The sequence below is a fragment of the Mytilus trossulus genome, chromosome 4 (assembly GCF_036588685.1).
Source record: "Mytilus trossulus isolate FHL-02 chromosome 4, PNRI_Mtr1.1.1.hap1, whole genome shotgun sequence".
In the NCBI taxonomy this organism is placed as follows: domain Eukaryota; kingdom Metazoa; phylum Mollusca; class Bivalvia; order Mytilida; family Mytilidae; genus Mytilus; species Mytilus trossulus.
The window spans coordinates 63543377-63561865 of record NC_086376.1 but is presented as its reverse complement, the minus strand read 5'-3'; the positions used below and the strand labels follow the sequence as shown (position 1 = coordinate 63561865).

General features: G+C 31.7%; 2 protein-coding genes across 2 annotated transcripts; both read left to right on the top strand.

Moving 5' to 3' along the window:
• The first annotated feature begins 1977 nt into the window (after positions 1–1977).
• On the top strand, positions 1978–7627 carry LOC134714095 (M-phase inducer phosphatase 1-like). Its single transcript, XM_063575340.1, has 9 exons — positions 1978–2099; positions 3571–3681; positions 4073–4150; positions 4504–4647; positions 5025–5177; positions 5663–5761; positions 6239–6357; positions 6850–6967; positions 7360–7627. Exons 2-9 carry the CDS (start codon positions 3583–3585, stop codon positions 7489–7491), a joined length of 942 nt encoding a protein of 313 aa, XP_063431410.1. The 5' UTR covers positions 1978–2099; positions 3571–3582; the 3' UTR covers positions 7492–7627.
• A 1785-nt stretch (positions 7628–9412) lies between these two features.
• LOC134714093 (perlucin-like) lies at positions 9413–15268 on the top strand. The gene is made up of 7 exons (XM_063575339.1): positions 9413–9523; positions 10558–10587; positions 11278–11355; positions 12593–12684; positions 13094–13184; positions 13700–13925; positions 14521–15268. Exons 1-7 carry the CDS (start codon positions 9493–9495, stop codon positions 14558–14560), a joined length of 588 nt encoding a protein of 195 aa, XP_063431409.1. The 5' UTR covers positions 9413–9492; the 3' UTR covers positions 14561–15268.
• The last annotated feature ends 3221 nt before the right edge of the window (positions 15269–18489 follow it).

Here is an 18489-nt window from a genome sequence, read left to right as displayed (position 1 = left end):
AATGATCATAATAGTGCAAAATACTGATAAATCTTTTTATGTTTTATTAATAAGTGTTAAATTTTTTAGCTCAGTTATTGCTCAAGATTACTAATGCAATTTTTGTTATGATTATTTTAATGATCTCAGGCATGGAATAATGCCTTCCTGTAAATTTAAAATTTAATCTTTAAATCTTAATTTACTGATGATACTAAACCGTTGAAAAGTTAATTTCAATATTTTATATGCAAACATGAAAGAACGCGTAACTTTACTAGTTTTTGTCTGAAACTGCATGCAGAAATAATTCGGTAATGGTGACATTAATTAGACAATTAGTGTCGATCTTAATTTCATTAAGCAACTTCTGGATAATGGTTAATATATCCTTTAAGTTTCAAAAAGCAAGTTGTAACATAAAACAATTGCAAAAGCACGAAATCTAGCACATACTTTTCACATGGTTGATGGTCTGGACCTTAGAATGTATTTACTAACTAAATACTGAATACACAATAAAAACAGTGGTTTAATAGAGCATCTATTTCAGACCGTTTCCTAATTCTTATAATATTAAACAGACGAAGAAATAGCTGTAGCTGTAGTAACGATAATATTTGACTACGTTTGTTTTTTTGTCTTTGGTTTTCTTTCTCCTTGGCATTTTAAACTAAAATATCCTTAACTCATACAAAAATAGGGGTTTGATGAGAAATTGAACAGTAGGAGCTCTTGGTTAAATTCTGTTTATATTTTCAGAAGAGTCTCCCAAACCTTTGATAGTAAAGGATATCTGTTGTTTCGTACTTCTTGACAGTGCCTTTTATTTTCTATTGAAAAAACCAATGAAGTATTTATAAAGAAAAGATGTTAAAGGCACCAAAGGAACATTCAAACTCATAAGTCCAATATAAACGGACAAACGCTATAGCTAAACAATAAAATGACAAACCGACACACAACAGAACACAAAATGCAGTAGCTGCTTATACATGTTATATGTCTTTCGCGAATAAAATATTCGTTCATTCATTCTTACAAGTTTAGAACACTGAACGACGAATGCCAGATAATTGATTGACGGTACATTGAAATAAAGTGGCATAGGAGTTCTGAAATTGATATTTTAAAGCTCCACTACTAGTTTTATGAATGATTTTCTATTTTTTAATTACTAGTATCTCACTCTACAGAATCATTATTGCAAGTCGAAGCCAGCAACCGAGTTGATATACTTTATCTACATCTTTATATTTGCTTTTAGCTCTTCAACTATTCATAGCATAGTAACATCGTCCTTCTACATACAGCAAGATGTGTTCGACTTTTGTTCGACTAATAGCCGCTATTGTATACAATTCATTAGATAAGAATTGGGTAGATGAAGACAAAACAAAACATCTTGACAACTCTAAACATTAACTTTTATAAAATATCTTCGTTAGTTTCAATTAGTTCTGTCTTTTTATGTTGATGCAAATAAAAATCTAATGAAATGGAGAATTTCCTAAAAGTTATCAATAACTTTGTATTTCATAATTTTTTATCTTATCTATTTATTAAGTTTTCTATCTATTTGTGAGGGATATGAATAAAAGTGTGCTTAATGAAACTGATGTCCATAGGTGAAGAAATGTTCAGGTCAAAAGACAATTGATAATTGCAAGAGAGGTGAAGAAATGTTCAGCTCCAAAGACAAATGTTTAAGCAAAGAAGGTGAAGAAATGTTCAATCGAAAAGACAACTGTTTAAGCAAAGGAGGTGAAGAAATGTTCAGTCGAAAAGACAACTGATGATAGCAAGCTTAAACACTCTCGCTCTCATATGACATCAATAATTACTTAATTGTGATAAACCTAATTGTGATAAACTATAATTGTTGTTAACTAATGAATTGCTCACAGTTATTAACATTAGAAAGTGACATTCACTAAATATCATATTCCTATAAATAATATATAAAACCGTGAAAAATTTGTTGTCATTTCCCTGTGAATTTTTATCTGATGGTAAGCTCAACATCCAAGCGAATTAGTGCCAATTATGAAGCTATGATATATGAACAACTTATTTAGAAAATTATCATTATATTTTGACTGCAGAGGGAAAGTCACATTGTAAGTCTTCTTTTTTATGTTACTTTAAATTCGTATAAATTCCAATACCAAAAAAATAATTCTTAGTTTATAAAAAATATTTTTGCAACTTTATTGCGTAATGGATATTGGATATTATGCGTTTACTTTTAAGGTACAGTACAAAATAATATTTGCTAAAAGCGATGATGAAAAACAATTTCATATAAATCTTAATAGCTATATTTATCTTTTAATTGAAAATCAGTTGTGAAAATGAATTAACGCTTTCAAATCGATATTACTATATGATTACTCTCAATTAAAATAAATATCATTTATGCTGTCAAAAATGACTACTCGAGGAAGAATGGTGTAACATCTGATAATTTTTACTTGTAGTAGGTGAGACCGTTTTAATAATTTTAATTGCATATATAAATAATTTGTATGACCATATTGCACTTACAGATAATATGCTAATTCGTGTTAAATTCAATTAACGAATTATGAAATCGGTCTCTAACGCTTTTGGCGACAAAATAACTTTACGATAAAATTTGGTTAATAGGAATAATTCACAGGTTTAGGCGTGAAAATTACAAGATAATTCGATGGAAATGTATAAATGCATTTTTCTTGTATTCATTTGTATTTAGTTTCATAGTATAGAGAAGAGGTAAGATCGAATTTAGAAAAAAACATAATTTCCCATTTTATTTAAATAATTTCAACGCATTTCATTTCAGTTTAGTTAAAACAGTATTTATTAATGAAAAATTACAAGATAAAATATTACAATGTTATATGGAGTTCAAATATGGGATTCGGAAACAAGTTTGGAATAACTTATATAAATCCGTCTCCTGAGAATATACTTTATTATGTTTTGACCTCTTGTACACGTTTGTGTCTGAAAAAATAAAATATTTTGTCTTGTCTTGTCTTGAGACATTTCTTAATTTGTAGATTTTTTTAAATGTTTTCCGAAAATAGATCAATTAAGAAAAAAATACCTGTTAACCCTTTTTTCAGTTTCTAAGACAAATCATTTTAATGATTTTATCTCATTCTAAGTTAATTAAAAGAATATAAATTTATGACACGGCCATTAAATTAATATAAATGTTACTTCTTTTAATATTTGATAAATTTACAACTATATTGGAACAGAACATTTTCTAATATAAAACAATAAATTGTCAGCGTGTTGGACTGATAAGATCGTTGAAATCCCCGATTACAATAGAAATACGATGTGGTGAAAACATGTGTCGCGCGGACCATGTCAATTGGTGACAATCCACATGTCGTTGACCTGCTGGACCGGTTTATAAGAAGGAACCAAACTTGTAATTCACTTTAAAAAGCTGTCAAATAAAATTTCACAAATTAAAATGACACAGTATAGGGAATAACAACTTCACAATAGGACCATCAACAAGCGCGCGCGTTCCGATTTACATTTTCTTATATCATAGTATTTAAAGTTTTTCCTTTTTTTGTCGTATAGAAAATTGAAAGTATGGATTTAAATGAAATGGTTTCCACCAGTGTTTCCTTTGATGATGATGATTCTGGCCTTGGCATGGACTTTGAAGAATATGATAGCCCCTCAGAACTGGTAAGAAATTACTTTACTAAATGAATTATAGGTTCAGATGTGCCGTTCTAGTAACGAAATCTAGAAGATTTTTATGCTGACATTTATCTATAGAAAAAACCCAACATACATGACATTTTTTTTTATTATACCTTGTATGTAGTTTATATCATGCTTTTATCTAATTTGTTATAAATTTTTTTTTATTGCAGTCAAAAAGGTTCCAATTCTGATTCAATAACACAATAAAAAAAACTAAGTGCGATAACAGTGAAATGTCAGTAACAGTTTAAAGCTTGGAAAACAGACTAAATTTGGTTTTATATTTATATTTTCCTTTTTTTCCTTCAAGATTTAAAGTTTCATCTGTCCATTTCATATCAGTATCTTCATTGATTATTATATATTACAGAATTGTGAGTTAAATACTCTGACTTCACAAGAACTTTTCGACATCGAGGACAATCCAAGAAACTCCGACGTTCGAAATGTAAGTTTAGAGATACAGTCATGTTTATATAATTACAGAACCTGCAGACAAAAAAATGTGGGTTTTTTTTTTACAAGAGAGAGATTAAAGTGAATTATCATATGGTAAAGCAGTCAGTTTTGAAGTGTTAAAATGTTTCAGTGTGAATTTTAGATTCAGAACAGCAACAAGCGCTGATTCTTTCCTTTTTATGTTTATTGCTGTGCATGTTATGATTTTGTGTCGAGAATAATAACCCATATCTTTTTTTTTTCTAGTTGCTTTATTTACTAACAGTAATACGTTATTTACGATATAGACAAGGTAGATGTTTCTTATACTTCAGATAAATATGTATTTCTTTTGATTTACAGTTATTCAACGAAAGTGATACATACTGCCAATCTTATACATCATCTATAAAAAGAGGAAGGGAATATGATGCTAAAGACAATACCTTTAAACGCCCCAAAGTATTTGATGGACGAAAACCATTCACAAAGTCATTGTCTTTTGGGGTAAGTTTCCTTATGATTCAGTACTCAAGACACCCTTTGACCTAAAGTTCAGCTTCTCAACAAAATGTGTTAAGTAACTTTTTTGTTTTGATTCAAGGACATGTTATATTCACACTGATAGCGGCAGCTTTCTGAGATCTACGATCATTACATCTTGTTTGTAATTAGTTGCATTTTAAAAAGTTTAATATTTGAATAAAATTAATACTTAAATTCATATGTCGGGTATAAACGTAAAGGTTATATCCCATCGATGATAGATCATAGCAATTTATCAAATTAAATACCAAATATCGTAATTAAAGTGAAACACTTTTACAACAGTTAAACGTTTCTTGACCAATGTTATTTTATTTTTTTTTAATTTTAATTAACAGGATGAACCACAATTCGTATCATCAGAGGATGTCTATACCACAGTTAATAGAGCTTTAGATAGAGACGACTTAATCGCCGATGGTACAGGACATTACACATTACCAACTGTTACAGGAAAACATTCGGATCTCAAGAGCATATCATCAGAAACAGTAAGCATTCATTTTCCATAGTTGTATCGCTTGAAATTTAAACAGACACACACATATCGAAGAAAGCGCACATAATTTCCTATGGCAAGTTTGACTAAGAAAGGTTTTGATTCCTCTTATTATCTGCCTCTTGGTAACATCAATCTTTACATTTATATACCTTTGGCTACTCAAACTTTTGACCGACGGGAAGGGTAAGACCGTAAGGGTGTAGTATGAAAAAAAAAAATCCAGAAAGCACCTTGTTTACAGCTAACTTGGAACATTTCAACGTTATTTCAATAATTTATGCAGGCTAATTTTGATGTTTTTGAATGTTTCAAATTTATACTTACATCAAAAAGCTTTTGGAGGCGACAGACGAGAAAGCGATGCTTAAATGTGTTTTTCATGCCAAGTAAATCACAAACAAGCACACAAAAATATATGCCTAAAAGGTATAGTCCCAATTTGCATTATGTAACAATTTGTTTATTTTTTTCCAGATGAAAAATATATTGGTAGGAAAATATGACGGCATTATAAACAGTTATTGCGTTATTGATTGTCGGTACCCCTTTGAATACGAAGGTGGACACATACAGGTAAGACAACTTTACATAATTCAAAATTAAAAAGTCAACTTTTAAAATAAATATTATTATTTATGATATAGACAAGGAAAAAGGAAAAAAATAACATAGCAAAACTTGTTAGCAAGTTTATCTCTTTGAAGTTGACACTATCTTAAGTTCAATCTTTAACTGCCTCGGGCTTATGGTTGTAATATTTTAAAATTTTAATTCAATAACACTCGGAAAGAAACCTTGTGCACATAAAAGTAGAAGTACGTACTCATAGGTTTTATTAGTTTGAACGGAAAAACATATAAAATGGAATCCAATACAAATAAAATTATGGGGTAGTTAGTACGAATACACAAAGTGCTAGCAACGCAACAATTGATTGAAGAGCAAATTCCGATTTTGCGGAGAGTTCATGTAGTCCTGTAAATCAGTTCTAAATTCTAAATTCTAAAATTCTCAATAAGTTGATTTATATACATCTTTATTCTAATTCAGGGAGCAATTAATTTACCCACCAGAGAAATGATCTCGGAGTTTGTCAACGCCCAGTTATCAGACAGGCCACAGATCCTCATATTCCACTGTGAATTCTCATCAGAAAGGGGACCAAAGTTGTAAGTACTTATGCACTATGATCTTACTGCAAAGTTTTATACTCGTACCGATAACAGAATGATACTGTATATGAGGATAAAATGTCTATTTTTACAACGAAATGCCATGCTAAGTATTTACTGTCATAAACATCAAAAGAAAAGAAAAAATACATACGGGATGCAATTTTCTGTAAATAGAATATATTTTTAGTAAAGGTTACATTATGGTTACTTTAATTAACCGGAATTTTGTTATTATGGTTATAGCCTGCAGCTGATAATTATTCCTTTTTATGCATATAAAAAAAAACATTTTGCTAGATTCACAATGCAATATTTTCGAAAATAACTCTCTTCATTTAACAATGAGAAATTGAAAATTGATTTTTTTGGGGGGGTAAATGAAGAGCCAATCGTACTCCAAACCCATAGAAATAAGAAAAGTATAGACACTTTTAATATTGTTATACTTAAAGCATAAGTAAAATATTATATATATTTTTTTTTCAGATGTAGATTTCTCAGAAATACCGATAGACAGCTAAACGGTGATATGTATCCTCAGTTGTATTACCCAGAAGTCTACATTCTTGATGGTGGTTATAAAGAATTCTACCACAACGGCAAGGTAAATACTGACTGACATTCATTTTTGCATCTTAACCAATGTCTTCTTTTTTTGGAATTAACGCATTGACTTGTCCAATTTTCCCCACAATAAAAAGAACTCGAATTTCAAAGATGATTATTAACTATAAATAGGCTGTTAGTTTTCAAGGTTCAATATGTTTACTGGGATTTGTCATTTCGGGGCCTTTTATACATGACTATGTGGTATTGGTTTTATTCATGGTTGAAAGCCAGACGGTGTTCGGTGATCTTATTTTGGTAATATCTGTGTGATTTGGTGTCTTATTTAGAGTTGTGTCGATGGCAATCATTTGTATATGTCAGTACTAAGCAGAAGCTTGCATAGTCATCATGAATATCATAAATAACCTTTCCTTTTTTCTATTGTAGGAATTATGTCTCCCAAGGAATTATATACCAATGTTACACGAAGACTATACTGTAGAGGTACGCCATTTCAGGTCAAAGTCCAAATCATGGGCTTCCGGAGAACGAAGACGTTGCCCACAACGTCTTTTCTAGTCAAACAAGCTCAATAGTTCTAGTCATATTGTTATTGCATAGTTGTTACTGTATAGTTGTTATAATTTATTATAATTGTTATAAATTATTGTTCCGGTTAAATATGCCTGAAATAAAACATATATTTGTGTACTATGTCATTTAGTCATTTTCTTCAAAGTTATGAAAACACATAATTGAGTGGTTTGTTGTTGTTGTTTTCTACAACTTGTGATATTTCATTGTTGGTCTCTTCTGGGGTTTTACCCTTCCTCACGAATATTGACATATAAAAGTAAATGACTGAAGCCTGAAAATTGAATCTCCAAATCAAGACCGATAGCTTTTACAACTTAGTGTATACAGGCAACGAACTTAAAATTGCTGCAATGTATTCTATTGATATAAGGTTGTGTCGGACAACTAATGGGATAATTCGTAAAAATATTTCATCGCTTTGTTATTGATTACTTAAGCATTAAGTAAAATAACAAAAATACCGAAATCTGAGGAAAATTTAAAACGGAAATTCAGTAATCAAATGGCAAAATCAAAGCTCAAATACATCCAACGAATGGATAACGACTGTCATATTCCCGACTTGGTACTGGCATTTGTTATGTAAAAAAAGACAGATCTAACCTGGTTTTATAGCTAGCCTCTGACTTGTATGACAGTCGCATAAAATTCCATTATTTTGACAACGATATGCGAACAAAACGAACAGACATTATTTAGGTAAAAACGTAAAAACTGTGATACAGCAGCATGTGATCATTCAAAAACATGTGCATTATAGACACGTTGAAGGATCTTGATAACTACTGCAATATACTAGTATGTTTGTTAATAGAGAACGCTATTCACTATAATTTTCATACCAATTGCTATACTTGCCTACACTTAGGCCCAAATCGTTAAATTTTTTAATGCATTCAACATACCGAAAACAGAATCAAAGTATTGGCAAACAAGAAGAAGGTGTCTTGCAGATAAGAAGAGTTCTCATATATTGCAACTCACCACAATCAAGTTCCTAAAACTATGATTTCATTTTGATCGTAAAACCTGAGAAAAATGAGACGGAAATATTTGTCGATTACAAGATCTCAATATTTTATTCATAACCTCAGACACATATAGGTGTACAAGAGGACAATGTATTTACAAACATACGTAAGATAATGCATAGCAAGACAGCACAGACGAAACACAGATGCATAGTATGTTATAAAATAAAATTGATATAAATAAACTCCTCATAGATACCAAGATTAAATTTTGTATATAAGCCAGACGCGCGTTTCATCTACAAAAGACTCATCAGTGACTTTCCAATAAAAAAATGTTAAAAAGGCGAAATAAAGAACGAATTTGAAGAGCATTAAGGACCAAACAATTCCTAAAAGTTTGCAAGCTAAAGTTATCTATTCAATTGATAGAATCAACCGATGAATAGGCAAGATGTATTCAATATATTCTCGCTCCTACAGAAGGGGTGTTACAAATATTAAAACCAGAATTGGCAAACCGTTATATCATAATTTAATTTCGAAGACAGCATATATTGGCATTGGTATACATAAGAGAAGAAACATTTGAAGGGTTTCTTTCTTAAGATTAAATTAGATAAAGCACTATCATAACTCAAGGATAAATCGTATACATATATAGTAAATAACCGACACAACCCCTAAGATCCCTATAATTTCAAACAGGACCGTATGGGAGGTACTACAAAGTGTCTTTTTTAGGGACGTCCTATTTGAGATAAATGAAAATGAAAATGAAACAATTTATCTCTATCCCTAAATGACCTCTGAACTGGAATACAAGAAAGTTACACCTGCTTATAAGAACATATGACATATGTATTCATGATTATTTAATAAACATTTTATAATACCGTTGCCTTTGCAAAGCTGAAGTATATTTTAAAGTTTCGAAAATTCCTTATCATTCAATTTGACCTCAGACAACCGTGTTACATCATTTTACTTTATCAGCAAACAGGGCAACGCAATGGCTAACTTTAGTTTCCTGATATGTCTCGGTATGTCTGTTAATTTTGTCAGTATTGTTTTTTCCCTCCAAATTACATCGAATCATTCTCGAAGCAAAGCAAATATTCGGACTGTTCATATTATATGCATTTAAAAAATACGATTTTAGAAAATTTCCTTGGCAACTTCATATTTTTATGAGATATAATATTGTTTCCATGATAGCCTTGTAGACGGAATTTGTGCTATTTAAGTACCATATTAAGTCGGTCATTTCTTATACAAGTACATCGCGATATCAATTCAAGTTCGTATAACGCCATGTCTGACCATAGACAAATTAGACTTTGAGCAAACGGAAAATCTCTTTTCTGTGTTTTAAACACGATTAAATCATCTTTATTGCACTTAAGGATGTTTGCGCCTCCATTTTATTTATTTTTTGCCAGATTTTCGGAATCCTCTGGTTTTATCAATGTATTGTCATTACAAAAATGCCCACAAACCCCTACTTTTCTTTTCATAATTTTATTACATACAGTTTAAAAAGCCATCTTTTAAAACTTTATAAAATTCTTGTTATTTTTTCATAGTTTTTTAAACAAATAATGTGTCAATGTTAAGAAAAATCTAGAGAGAATTATTTCCCGCATAATTTTCAATGGCTTATATCTCGAAAACGAGCACACGAACCCTCCATTTTGTTCTACTTTTTACGTTTCTTTATTTATAATATACTATCAATTCATTATAGTCTTTAAAAATGCTTGTTATTTTTTAACAGAGTAGCGAACATCCTTAACTTATATGCTTTTACATAGTACGTTTTATAAAGTCGTTAGTCTTCTCTACAGAATTCGTTCATATTTCAGTTTAACATCGTTATCCGAGGTCGTTTATATCCCTAGCATATGGCTTTATAATTTGTTCATGGTTAAAGACTGCACTTTGTCCTGTATTGTACTTTGGCTACTATCAGTCGTTGTATCCTTGTCAATCATGCATCGTGTCCTTATTATATGTGTATACGAGCAATGACTTGATGTTTTATCCAATGGTGCTATAGATTTGTGTCTATTTACAGGATATATGATTATTACTGCTGACGCCTCACGTGAGTAACAATAAGTAGTACGAAAGTAGGCTTTTGTGAGTAAGAAAGTAGGTAACTTTCTCTCAGTCGAAAATAAATAAAACAAACAAACCAACGATGTTATTTTGATCGCATTCACACCTCCTTTTATAAAGAATGGAACCAACGCATGTGAGATATACTAGTATACTTTAAATGATAAATCTTAGCATATCCAAACTAAAAGAAACTTTATTATTCGCTCTTTTCCGTCAGGTTTAAAGGACTTAATCTGTCAGCTTCTCCACTTTACACTCGGTTTTTTTTTTTGCAAGAGCGAATTCTGATCATATGGAGTCTGAATGTCTATGAGCGAAAGATTAGTTTTAGTACTACAAAATAAAAACACAACAAATTCATTCAATTTATAAAAAATTAGACAGAAAACCACCAGAACACCCATTTTTGTCTGTGATGGTCGATAAAAAAAGGTTTTACACTACCCCTATTTAAAAAAAAAATATACTTTTGTTTGGAAAATTTCGACAACAGTAGTATCCTTTAGTTATAATAATATTGAAGAAATAAAATAAAATACATAGAAAATAATGCATACCCCCCCTCCAAAAAAAAATCAAAAAAAATCAAAAAAAATCACACGCATACACACTCACACACCCTTGTCCATGGTGAGAATTATGCAATCCGAAATGTATTTTAATTTTGTTTCAGCTATTAATTCGATAAACGGAGTTGTGATTAATGCAACTGTACAGATAATGATAGCCAACGCAACCACTCCTACACCAAGTGAGTAAATGTGTCATTTTATTATTCCATCTAATGTTTATTACATGTGTTCCAATTATCGCAACCACAATCCGAGCCTCTTTTCGTCAATTGTTTCCTGCTGGTTTAGACTTGTTACACGTTAGTTTTTTTCTTTAATTACGAGCAATATGATGGCTGCCAAATATGGAAAAAGGTTTTGCTTATCTTTTCGAAGCACCTGTGAAAACTGACTATGTTACAGGTAACTTCTACGCTAGGTAATTTTAAGCAGGTATGCCTTAGGATTCAAAGCAGCACACGCAACCAAATCCATGGTTACCGAATAGAATAAGGATCTCACGACCTGAGTTATAACATGCTTACCAGATTTTGTAAAAGTTCTATAGGGAACACAAAACAATACCAGTATTAGCTCTAAAGTAAGTTTGTTTGAGCATTTTGGGACTGGGGCGATCGTCGACATCACTTCTTAAAATTGCCGATGTACATTATACCCGATATAAATGTATTACTTTATAAAAGAGGGACGAAAGATACCAAAGGGACATTCAAACTCATAAATCTAAAACAAACTGACAACGCCATGGCTAAAAATGAAAAAGACAAACAGAAAAACAATAGTACACATGACACAACATAGAAAACTGAAGAATAAACAACACGAACCCCACCAAACACTAGGGGTGATCTCAGGTGCTCCGGAAGGGTAAGCAGATCCTGCTCCACACGTGGCACCCGTCGTGTTGCTTATGTGATTACAAATCCGGTAAATAGTCTAATTCGGTAGGTCACATTCATGAAAGGGAAGGGGATTGTAGTTACGACGTAAGGAACATATCCGATATCATAAGAAATAGAAGTTTATGTGTTACAATAAATGAACGAAATATTTAGCATAATGGAGAGACGGATAAGACTTTCTATAATTGGGGAACTGTATGTGAGAAATATAATGTACCTTGTTTATTAAAAAAAAAAGCAAAAAAGACTTTGAAAAAAATGGATGTTATGATTTGATAAGTTTTTGTCGGTTAACAAATATAAACCTACTTATACACTGTATAATCGAAATCATAGATTTTGTCAATGAAATCCATTTTTTTCCCTGAAATATAAGAAAAGTTTAACCAGATGATGATGTTGAAAACAATGCATTGACTAAATAAACAAACAATAAAAGTGTATTCTTATTTAATCTCATGTGTATAGAACTATTTGCACATTATTTTGTAACCATAGTTATGTTTAATGACAGGTGTCCCTCCTCCTTGTCCACGTGATTTCTTAGGTCATAGTACATCATGTTATCATGCTGCTCATATCTTGGCCACGTGGCCCGAGGCTGTGGTAAGTCTCTTTAGATTAATATTATACTGACTCCTTCTATTGATATCAGTAAAAATGTTTAACATCAATTCCAGGTACAGTTAAACCTATATATAAAGTTCATTCCTAGGAGCAGATTATTGACATTATCAATGAGGTAATCGTTCAATTTAGGCCAAGAATGTCATAGACATTACCATGACAAGTGGAGGGTGTCCAGACGGATTGACATTGAAATACAATTAAAAACTTACTTGAAAAGTCATATACACACGTTGCGGACAGCAATCTTATGAAGGCTTTTTGTCCCAGGTCGTTAAAATACACCTGCCTCTTCCCCTATTACTTGCTTTATTTTAAAATGCATCGTAGAATTGGACATTGTTTAAAGTGCACGTAATATAATTGCTCATATTTAACATGCTTTTAGGCCTACTGCGAATCTTTTGGTGCTGAGCTGGCGACTATAGAAGACGCACAAGAGCAAGCGTACATAGAACAGATGCTGAATGGCCTTCCACGTAAGTTACTTACATAGTTTTGGCGTCCAAATAGGATTATGGTCAGTATTTATTTCATTTTGCTAGATTTTATGACGTTTTAAAATTAATTGACACCGATGAATTTACAATTTCACCTACCTTTAACACAATAAGGTTTGCAACTAGGCATATATTAGGAGACCCCTTAGGACGTTTGCTGCCAGAAAGAGAGAGACGGGAAAGGAGAACTATCCCATTTTCAAGGACAAACTTCATTTTAATTTGGATAATAGACGCGAGAAATCATATATGAGAATTAATGATGCCATGAAATTAATTGCCATATCTTATTTTGGCTTATTGCCCTCGACGCATCTTGTAACACCAACATTCTCTTGCATTTACGAGTATCTTTCACCAGGTGCAAATAGATTATTGTATGTGAATATTATTTTTGAAATAGCTAACCAAAAATTGCAAGGGCAGAATTAAATACGATTAATTACATTTATAAGGATTTCTTGTACATTACATATTAACTCGTTTCTTTTTAGATGATAAAAACCAAGCAGCGTTCTGGCTAGGAGGTCATGATATATTAACAGAAGGGGAATGGCAATGGGTGATATCAATGGACAGAATGACATTCACCAATTGGGGTGACGGGCAGCCGGACAACTCACATACATCCGAACATTGTCTGGAATTGTCCGGACAAAGATCATTCAAGTGGAACGATGATGGCTGTGAGGATCATCATTACTTCATATGTGAAACTGGGTTAGTATATTAGTATTTGACAGAACATAGTCCAGAGGCGAATTTAGGTGGATCAACATCCTTCCTTTCCCATTTGAGTTGCATTTATAGTAACTACATTCAGTTTTTACTTTTACAAACCCAGTTCTAACGTTATCAAGCTGGGGAACTCCCATTTTCTGATTTTTTTATGCGTACCTGCCAAAGAGTGATTATAATTTGTTGATCAATTATCAATACAAACATACATAGTTATATAACACACCGGTACCTATTACTGTGAGTATATAATCTTGCTTTTAGCAATTAAATTGTATAGTGTACTTTTACATGTTTTAGTTAATTTACTTTTGGAAATGCATTTTAATGCATTAATATTTATAGAATATTTTAGTGTAAATTGGGTATGTATATTAAAACATAATCATTACTTGTATTCATGAAATAAAGTAAAAGCGTACGCTGACGCTAATTCAGAAATATTTTGATAGTTACTGTAGACTTTTTACGTGATAAACAATTCGGATTAAGGATGAACCTCCCACTGACTTTACCAAAGAAACTTTTACAATTGATTCAATTCGTATAAAAATCCTGTTTTGTTTCGTTGTTTCAGAATCCTTAAAAACGGTGGTAGTATACTTGGAAAGAAATGAAGATGAATGTTTAAAGAAAAGTATATTGGGATGATGAACATGTTAAAATCAAATAAATGGCGTCCAAATACCCTAGGTTTACACAATACAACTAGATAAAATGGTGGTTCCAAGTTAGGAATATGACAGTTGTTTTCCATTCGTTTGATGTGTTTTAGCGTTTGATTTTGCAATTTGATTACGGACGGGTTTTTTTTATATTTTCCTCGGAGTTAAGTATTTTTGTGATATTTCTTTTTTGGATACTAAATCAAATATGAAGAATCTTCAATAGGCAAAACACATCAACAGGTCGGTTAACATACCCGGAAGCGTCATAACTGTCATGGCTTTAGAGAATACTGTCAGCAGGAAAAAAATAATATGAGATTCAGTGATTTCGTAGCTGTTCATCAGACCGAATAACCATTAATGTTATACATAAATTCAACAGTAGTTTAACGGTGCTCAAAGGTATAAAATCGATAAGAGAAAGCGAACCGGGTTACAAACTTAAACCGAGGGAACAACTTCAACTATAAGAGGAAAACATAGGAAACACAGGAACACTGAAATGCAGCAAAATAAAAACCGAAATCATACATAGAAACGAACTATTTGATAACAACTGCCATATTCCTGTTAAAAGACCCATTTCCTATCATTTAAGGTGCTCATTACATATAACAATGGAAATGATTGATTATGTTATTTGCTCTCGGGCGGAGAGTTGTCTTATTGGCAATTATACCTAATCTTTTTTTTTTATTGGATTAGATGCTTTCATATTGTGTTACATGTCGAGAAAGTCATGATATTAATTCAGCGTTGTTATACAAACTATCGAAAATATAGAACAAACCCTTGACAAACGTAAGAATGCTGCAAAGTGGACAAACTGGAAAATGCCATTTATTGACGTGAAGTTGTAGTCTTGACCAGTTTATTCTGATAAATAATAAATGAAGACAGACATGACATAAGAATATATAAAAAAGAAGATGTGGTATGATTGTCAATGAGAAAACTTTCAACAACAGACAAAATGACACCGAAATTAACAACTACAGGTCAATGTACGACCTTGAACAAAGAACAAAGCCGATACCGCATAGTCAACTATAAACGTTTCCGAATTGACCAATGTTAAACAATTCAAATTTAACGAGAAAACTAACGGCTTATTTATGTACAAAAAATAACGAACAACAAATAGGAAACAAATCAACAGACTACAACCACTGAATTACAGTCTCCTGACTTGACAGACACATCCATACAGAAAGTGGCGGGGTATAAACATGTAAACGGGATCCGAACCCTCCCCTAATCTGGGACAGTGGTGTAACATAAGAACGATCTATAAAAATCAGTTGAAAAAGACTTAACTCCTCAAATGAATACAAATAGAAAAACATCTAAGAAAATCACAGACTGGACATGACAAGGCATTTATATATACCAACAACAAAAAATAAGTTCTGCTCTGAGAGTACTCGCGGTTACTGACAAATAGTTCAAAGCAGTAACAACTATTACAAAAATATCATGCTTAAAAGACTAAATTATAAATCAGTACAGATCCAACATCAAATAGATTTTGTGTAAGAAACGTCATAAAATGTCAGAGAGACCCATCTTTTTTATTCTGTAAAGGCCTAAAATAAAATCAAGTTGAAAATAATTCTAGTTTACCATATATGATTCACCATATCATATTTCGATATTGAAGAGTTTCTTATCCTTGCTTGGTATCAGTTCGGTTACTCATGGCACAGTGAAAAAAGCCAGATAAACATCCATAAAGAGAAAAGGGTGGACGATCTTTATCATGACCTTACTGCATGCGGGAGCATTGACACAAAATGAAAGTAAAACATACAGTGTTCATGCATATGGTTGATTGTGCCATTCCACTTGTTTTAAAGTAAAAATTGAGCCTGTAATTTAGTGGTTGTCGTTTGTTTATGTGTTACATATTTGTTATTCGTTCATTGTTTTACATACATAAGGCCGTTAGTTTTCTCGTTTGAATGGTTTTACATTGTCTTATCGGGGCCTTTCATAGCTGACTATTTGGTATGGGCTTTGCTCATTGTTGAAGGCCGTACGGTTACCTATAGTTGTTAATGTTTGTGTCATTTTGGTCTTTTGTGGATAGTTGTCTAAGTGCCAATCATACCACATCTTCTTTTTTATATGATATGCAACAACAATCTGATTCATTTTTATGGTTTTCTTTTAAAGTCCCTGTTTGATGAGTTTATTTTCAACCTTATCTTAAAATAGAACATAGTTTGGATCCATCTAAAAGCTTGTAAGCAATTGCCAAACTAGTCGATTTTTATTTTGAAATTATCAATTTCCCCCCACCTTTATAGCTATATACCAACTTCACCTTCGTATGGGGTATACATTTCCCAACTTATTCGGTATTTAAGAGCATGCAGCAACTACTTAGACTTTGTGAAACGTCACCGGTGTTTTGAACAGAAAGCTGATGAACCAATGGAATGTCAAAGAACGTCTCGTCCTTTTTCTAAAAATAGTTCATCTGAGAGCATCAAGACATTGTTGATAAAAATATTCCGTATCAACTTCACAAATTATACGCGATAGTCTTGAAGAATATACTCTGGGTACTGACGTTGTTTATCATCTTAAAAGCATGTTATAGTGTTTGTTTGTCTGTCTTTATTAATAATACTTTTACTGTTACTGTCTAATATGTTTTTGGTGGTATCTATTTGACGTGGCTCTATTCCATTCATCTCATGATTGTGTTATTTTTCTACCATAGTATTAGAATTTGTGTATTCTCATGCTTTATTTTTGCTAATATGCTTTGTCTCTTTATGCCTTTTTGTGTAACATATGACTTGGCTCTGTACTTGTTCAACCGGTCAGTGAATTATTGTTCTATGATGGGGTTTTTTTGTATTCTTATCATTTATTTTCACTGTTTGACATACAAATGAGAGGTTTAGCAAGCTAAAAACCAAGTTTAATTTACCATTTATACCTTAGAAAATGCCTATACCAAGTCAGGAATATGACAGTTGATGTCCATTCGTTTGATGTGTTTGTGCTTTTTGTTTTTTTCCAGTTGATTAGTGACTTTCCTTTTTGTATTGCCTCGGAATTCAGTATTTTTGTGATTTTACTTCTTTTTTTGTGTACGTAAATTACAAAGAGTACATTATACACTCCAAAGTCAGAGCACATTTTGGCAATATTTTCAAAATTTGAAAATATTTGATTTTGTCGGACTAACAAGCATTATGAAACAAAACCGCAACCTTTGATAAAAAATATTACGTATGAAAAAGGTGACAATATTAGCATTACATCCATAGAAAACAAACATTGTGTGGATCAGAAATTGCGGCCAAAGTTAATTATGGAAAAACAGTTTCATTTATGGTAAAAATCAACCAAATCTAACTTAAATATTGAAATAAATTTAAATTAATAAGATATACCAAGAAGAAGTTATCATGTATCCGTAGTATTATCTTTTTCTGTACATGAAATTCGTTTTAATTTGTTTATCAAAAATAACTTTTACATCTTCTGCCCAATTTAAAGAGACAGACATAGGTGAAGGGAAATAACTCTAAAAATCAGCAGTACGTTTGAGTCAACTATTTTAATTCAAAAGTAAAATTACAAAAATACTGAACTCAGAGGAATATCAAATCGGAAAGTCCTTAATCATGGCAGAAATCAAATGACAAAACACACCAAAAACGAATGGACAGCTACTGTTATATTCTTGACTAGGTACATGCATTTTCAAATGTAGAAAATGGTAAATTGAACCTGGTTTTATAGCGCTAAACCTCTCATTTTGTACGACAGTGTCATCGGATTGTGTTTCATTTATGATGGTGGGTGAAGTGACCATACATAATAAAATAAAATAAAACAGTCATCATCTTGCTACAATT

Excerpts from the sequence above, each read along its gene's own strand:
- LOC134714093 (XM_063575339.1), top strand. The coding sequence starts at position 9,493 with ATGGCTAACTTTAGTTTCCTGATATGTCTCG. Across the intron at positions 9,524-10,557 it reads TAGTTTCCTGATATGTCTCG|GATATATGATTATTACTGCT; the intron begins GTATGTCTGTTA and ends GTCTATTTACAG. Across the intron at positions 12,685-13,093 it reads CCACGTGGCCCGAGGCTGTG|GCCTACTGCGAATCTTTTGG; the intron begins GTAAGTCTCTTT and ends ACATGCTTTTAG.
- LOC134714095 (XM_063575340.1), top strand. The coding sequence starts at position 3,583 with ATGGATTTAAATGAAATGGTTTCCACCAGTGTTTCCTTTGATGATGAT. Across the intron at positions 4,151-4,503 it reads GAAACTCCGACGTTCGAAAT|TTATTCAACGAAAGTGATAC; the intron begins GTAAGTTTAGAG and ends TTTGATTTACAG. Across the intron at positions 4,648-5,024 it reads CAAAGTCATTGTCTTTTGGG|GATGAACCACAATTCGTATC; the intron begins GTAAGTTTCCTT and ends TTTAATTAACAG.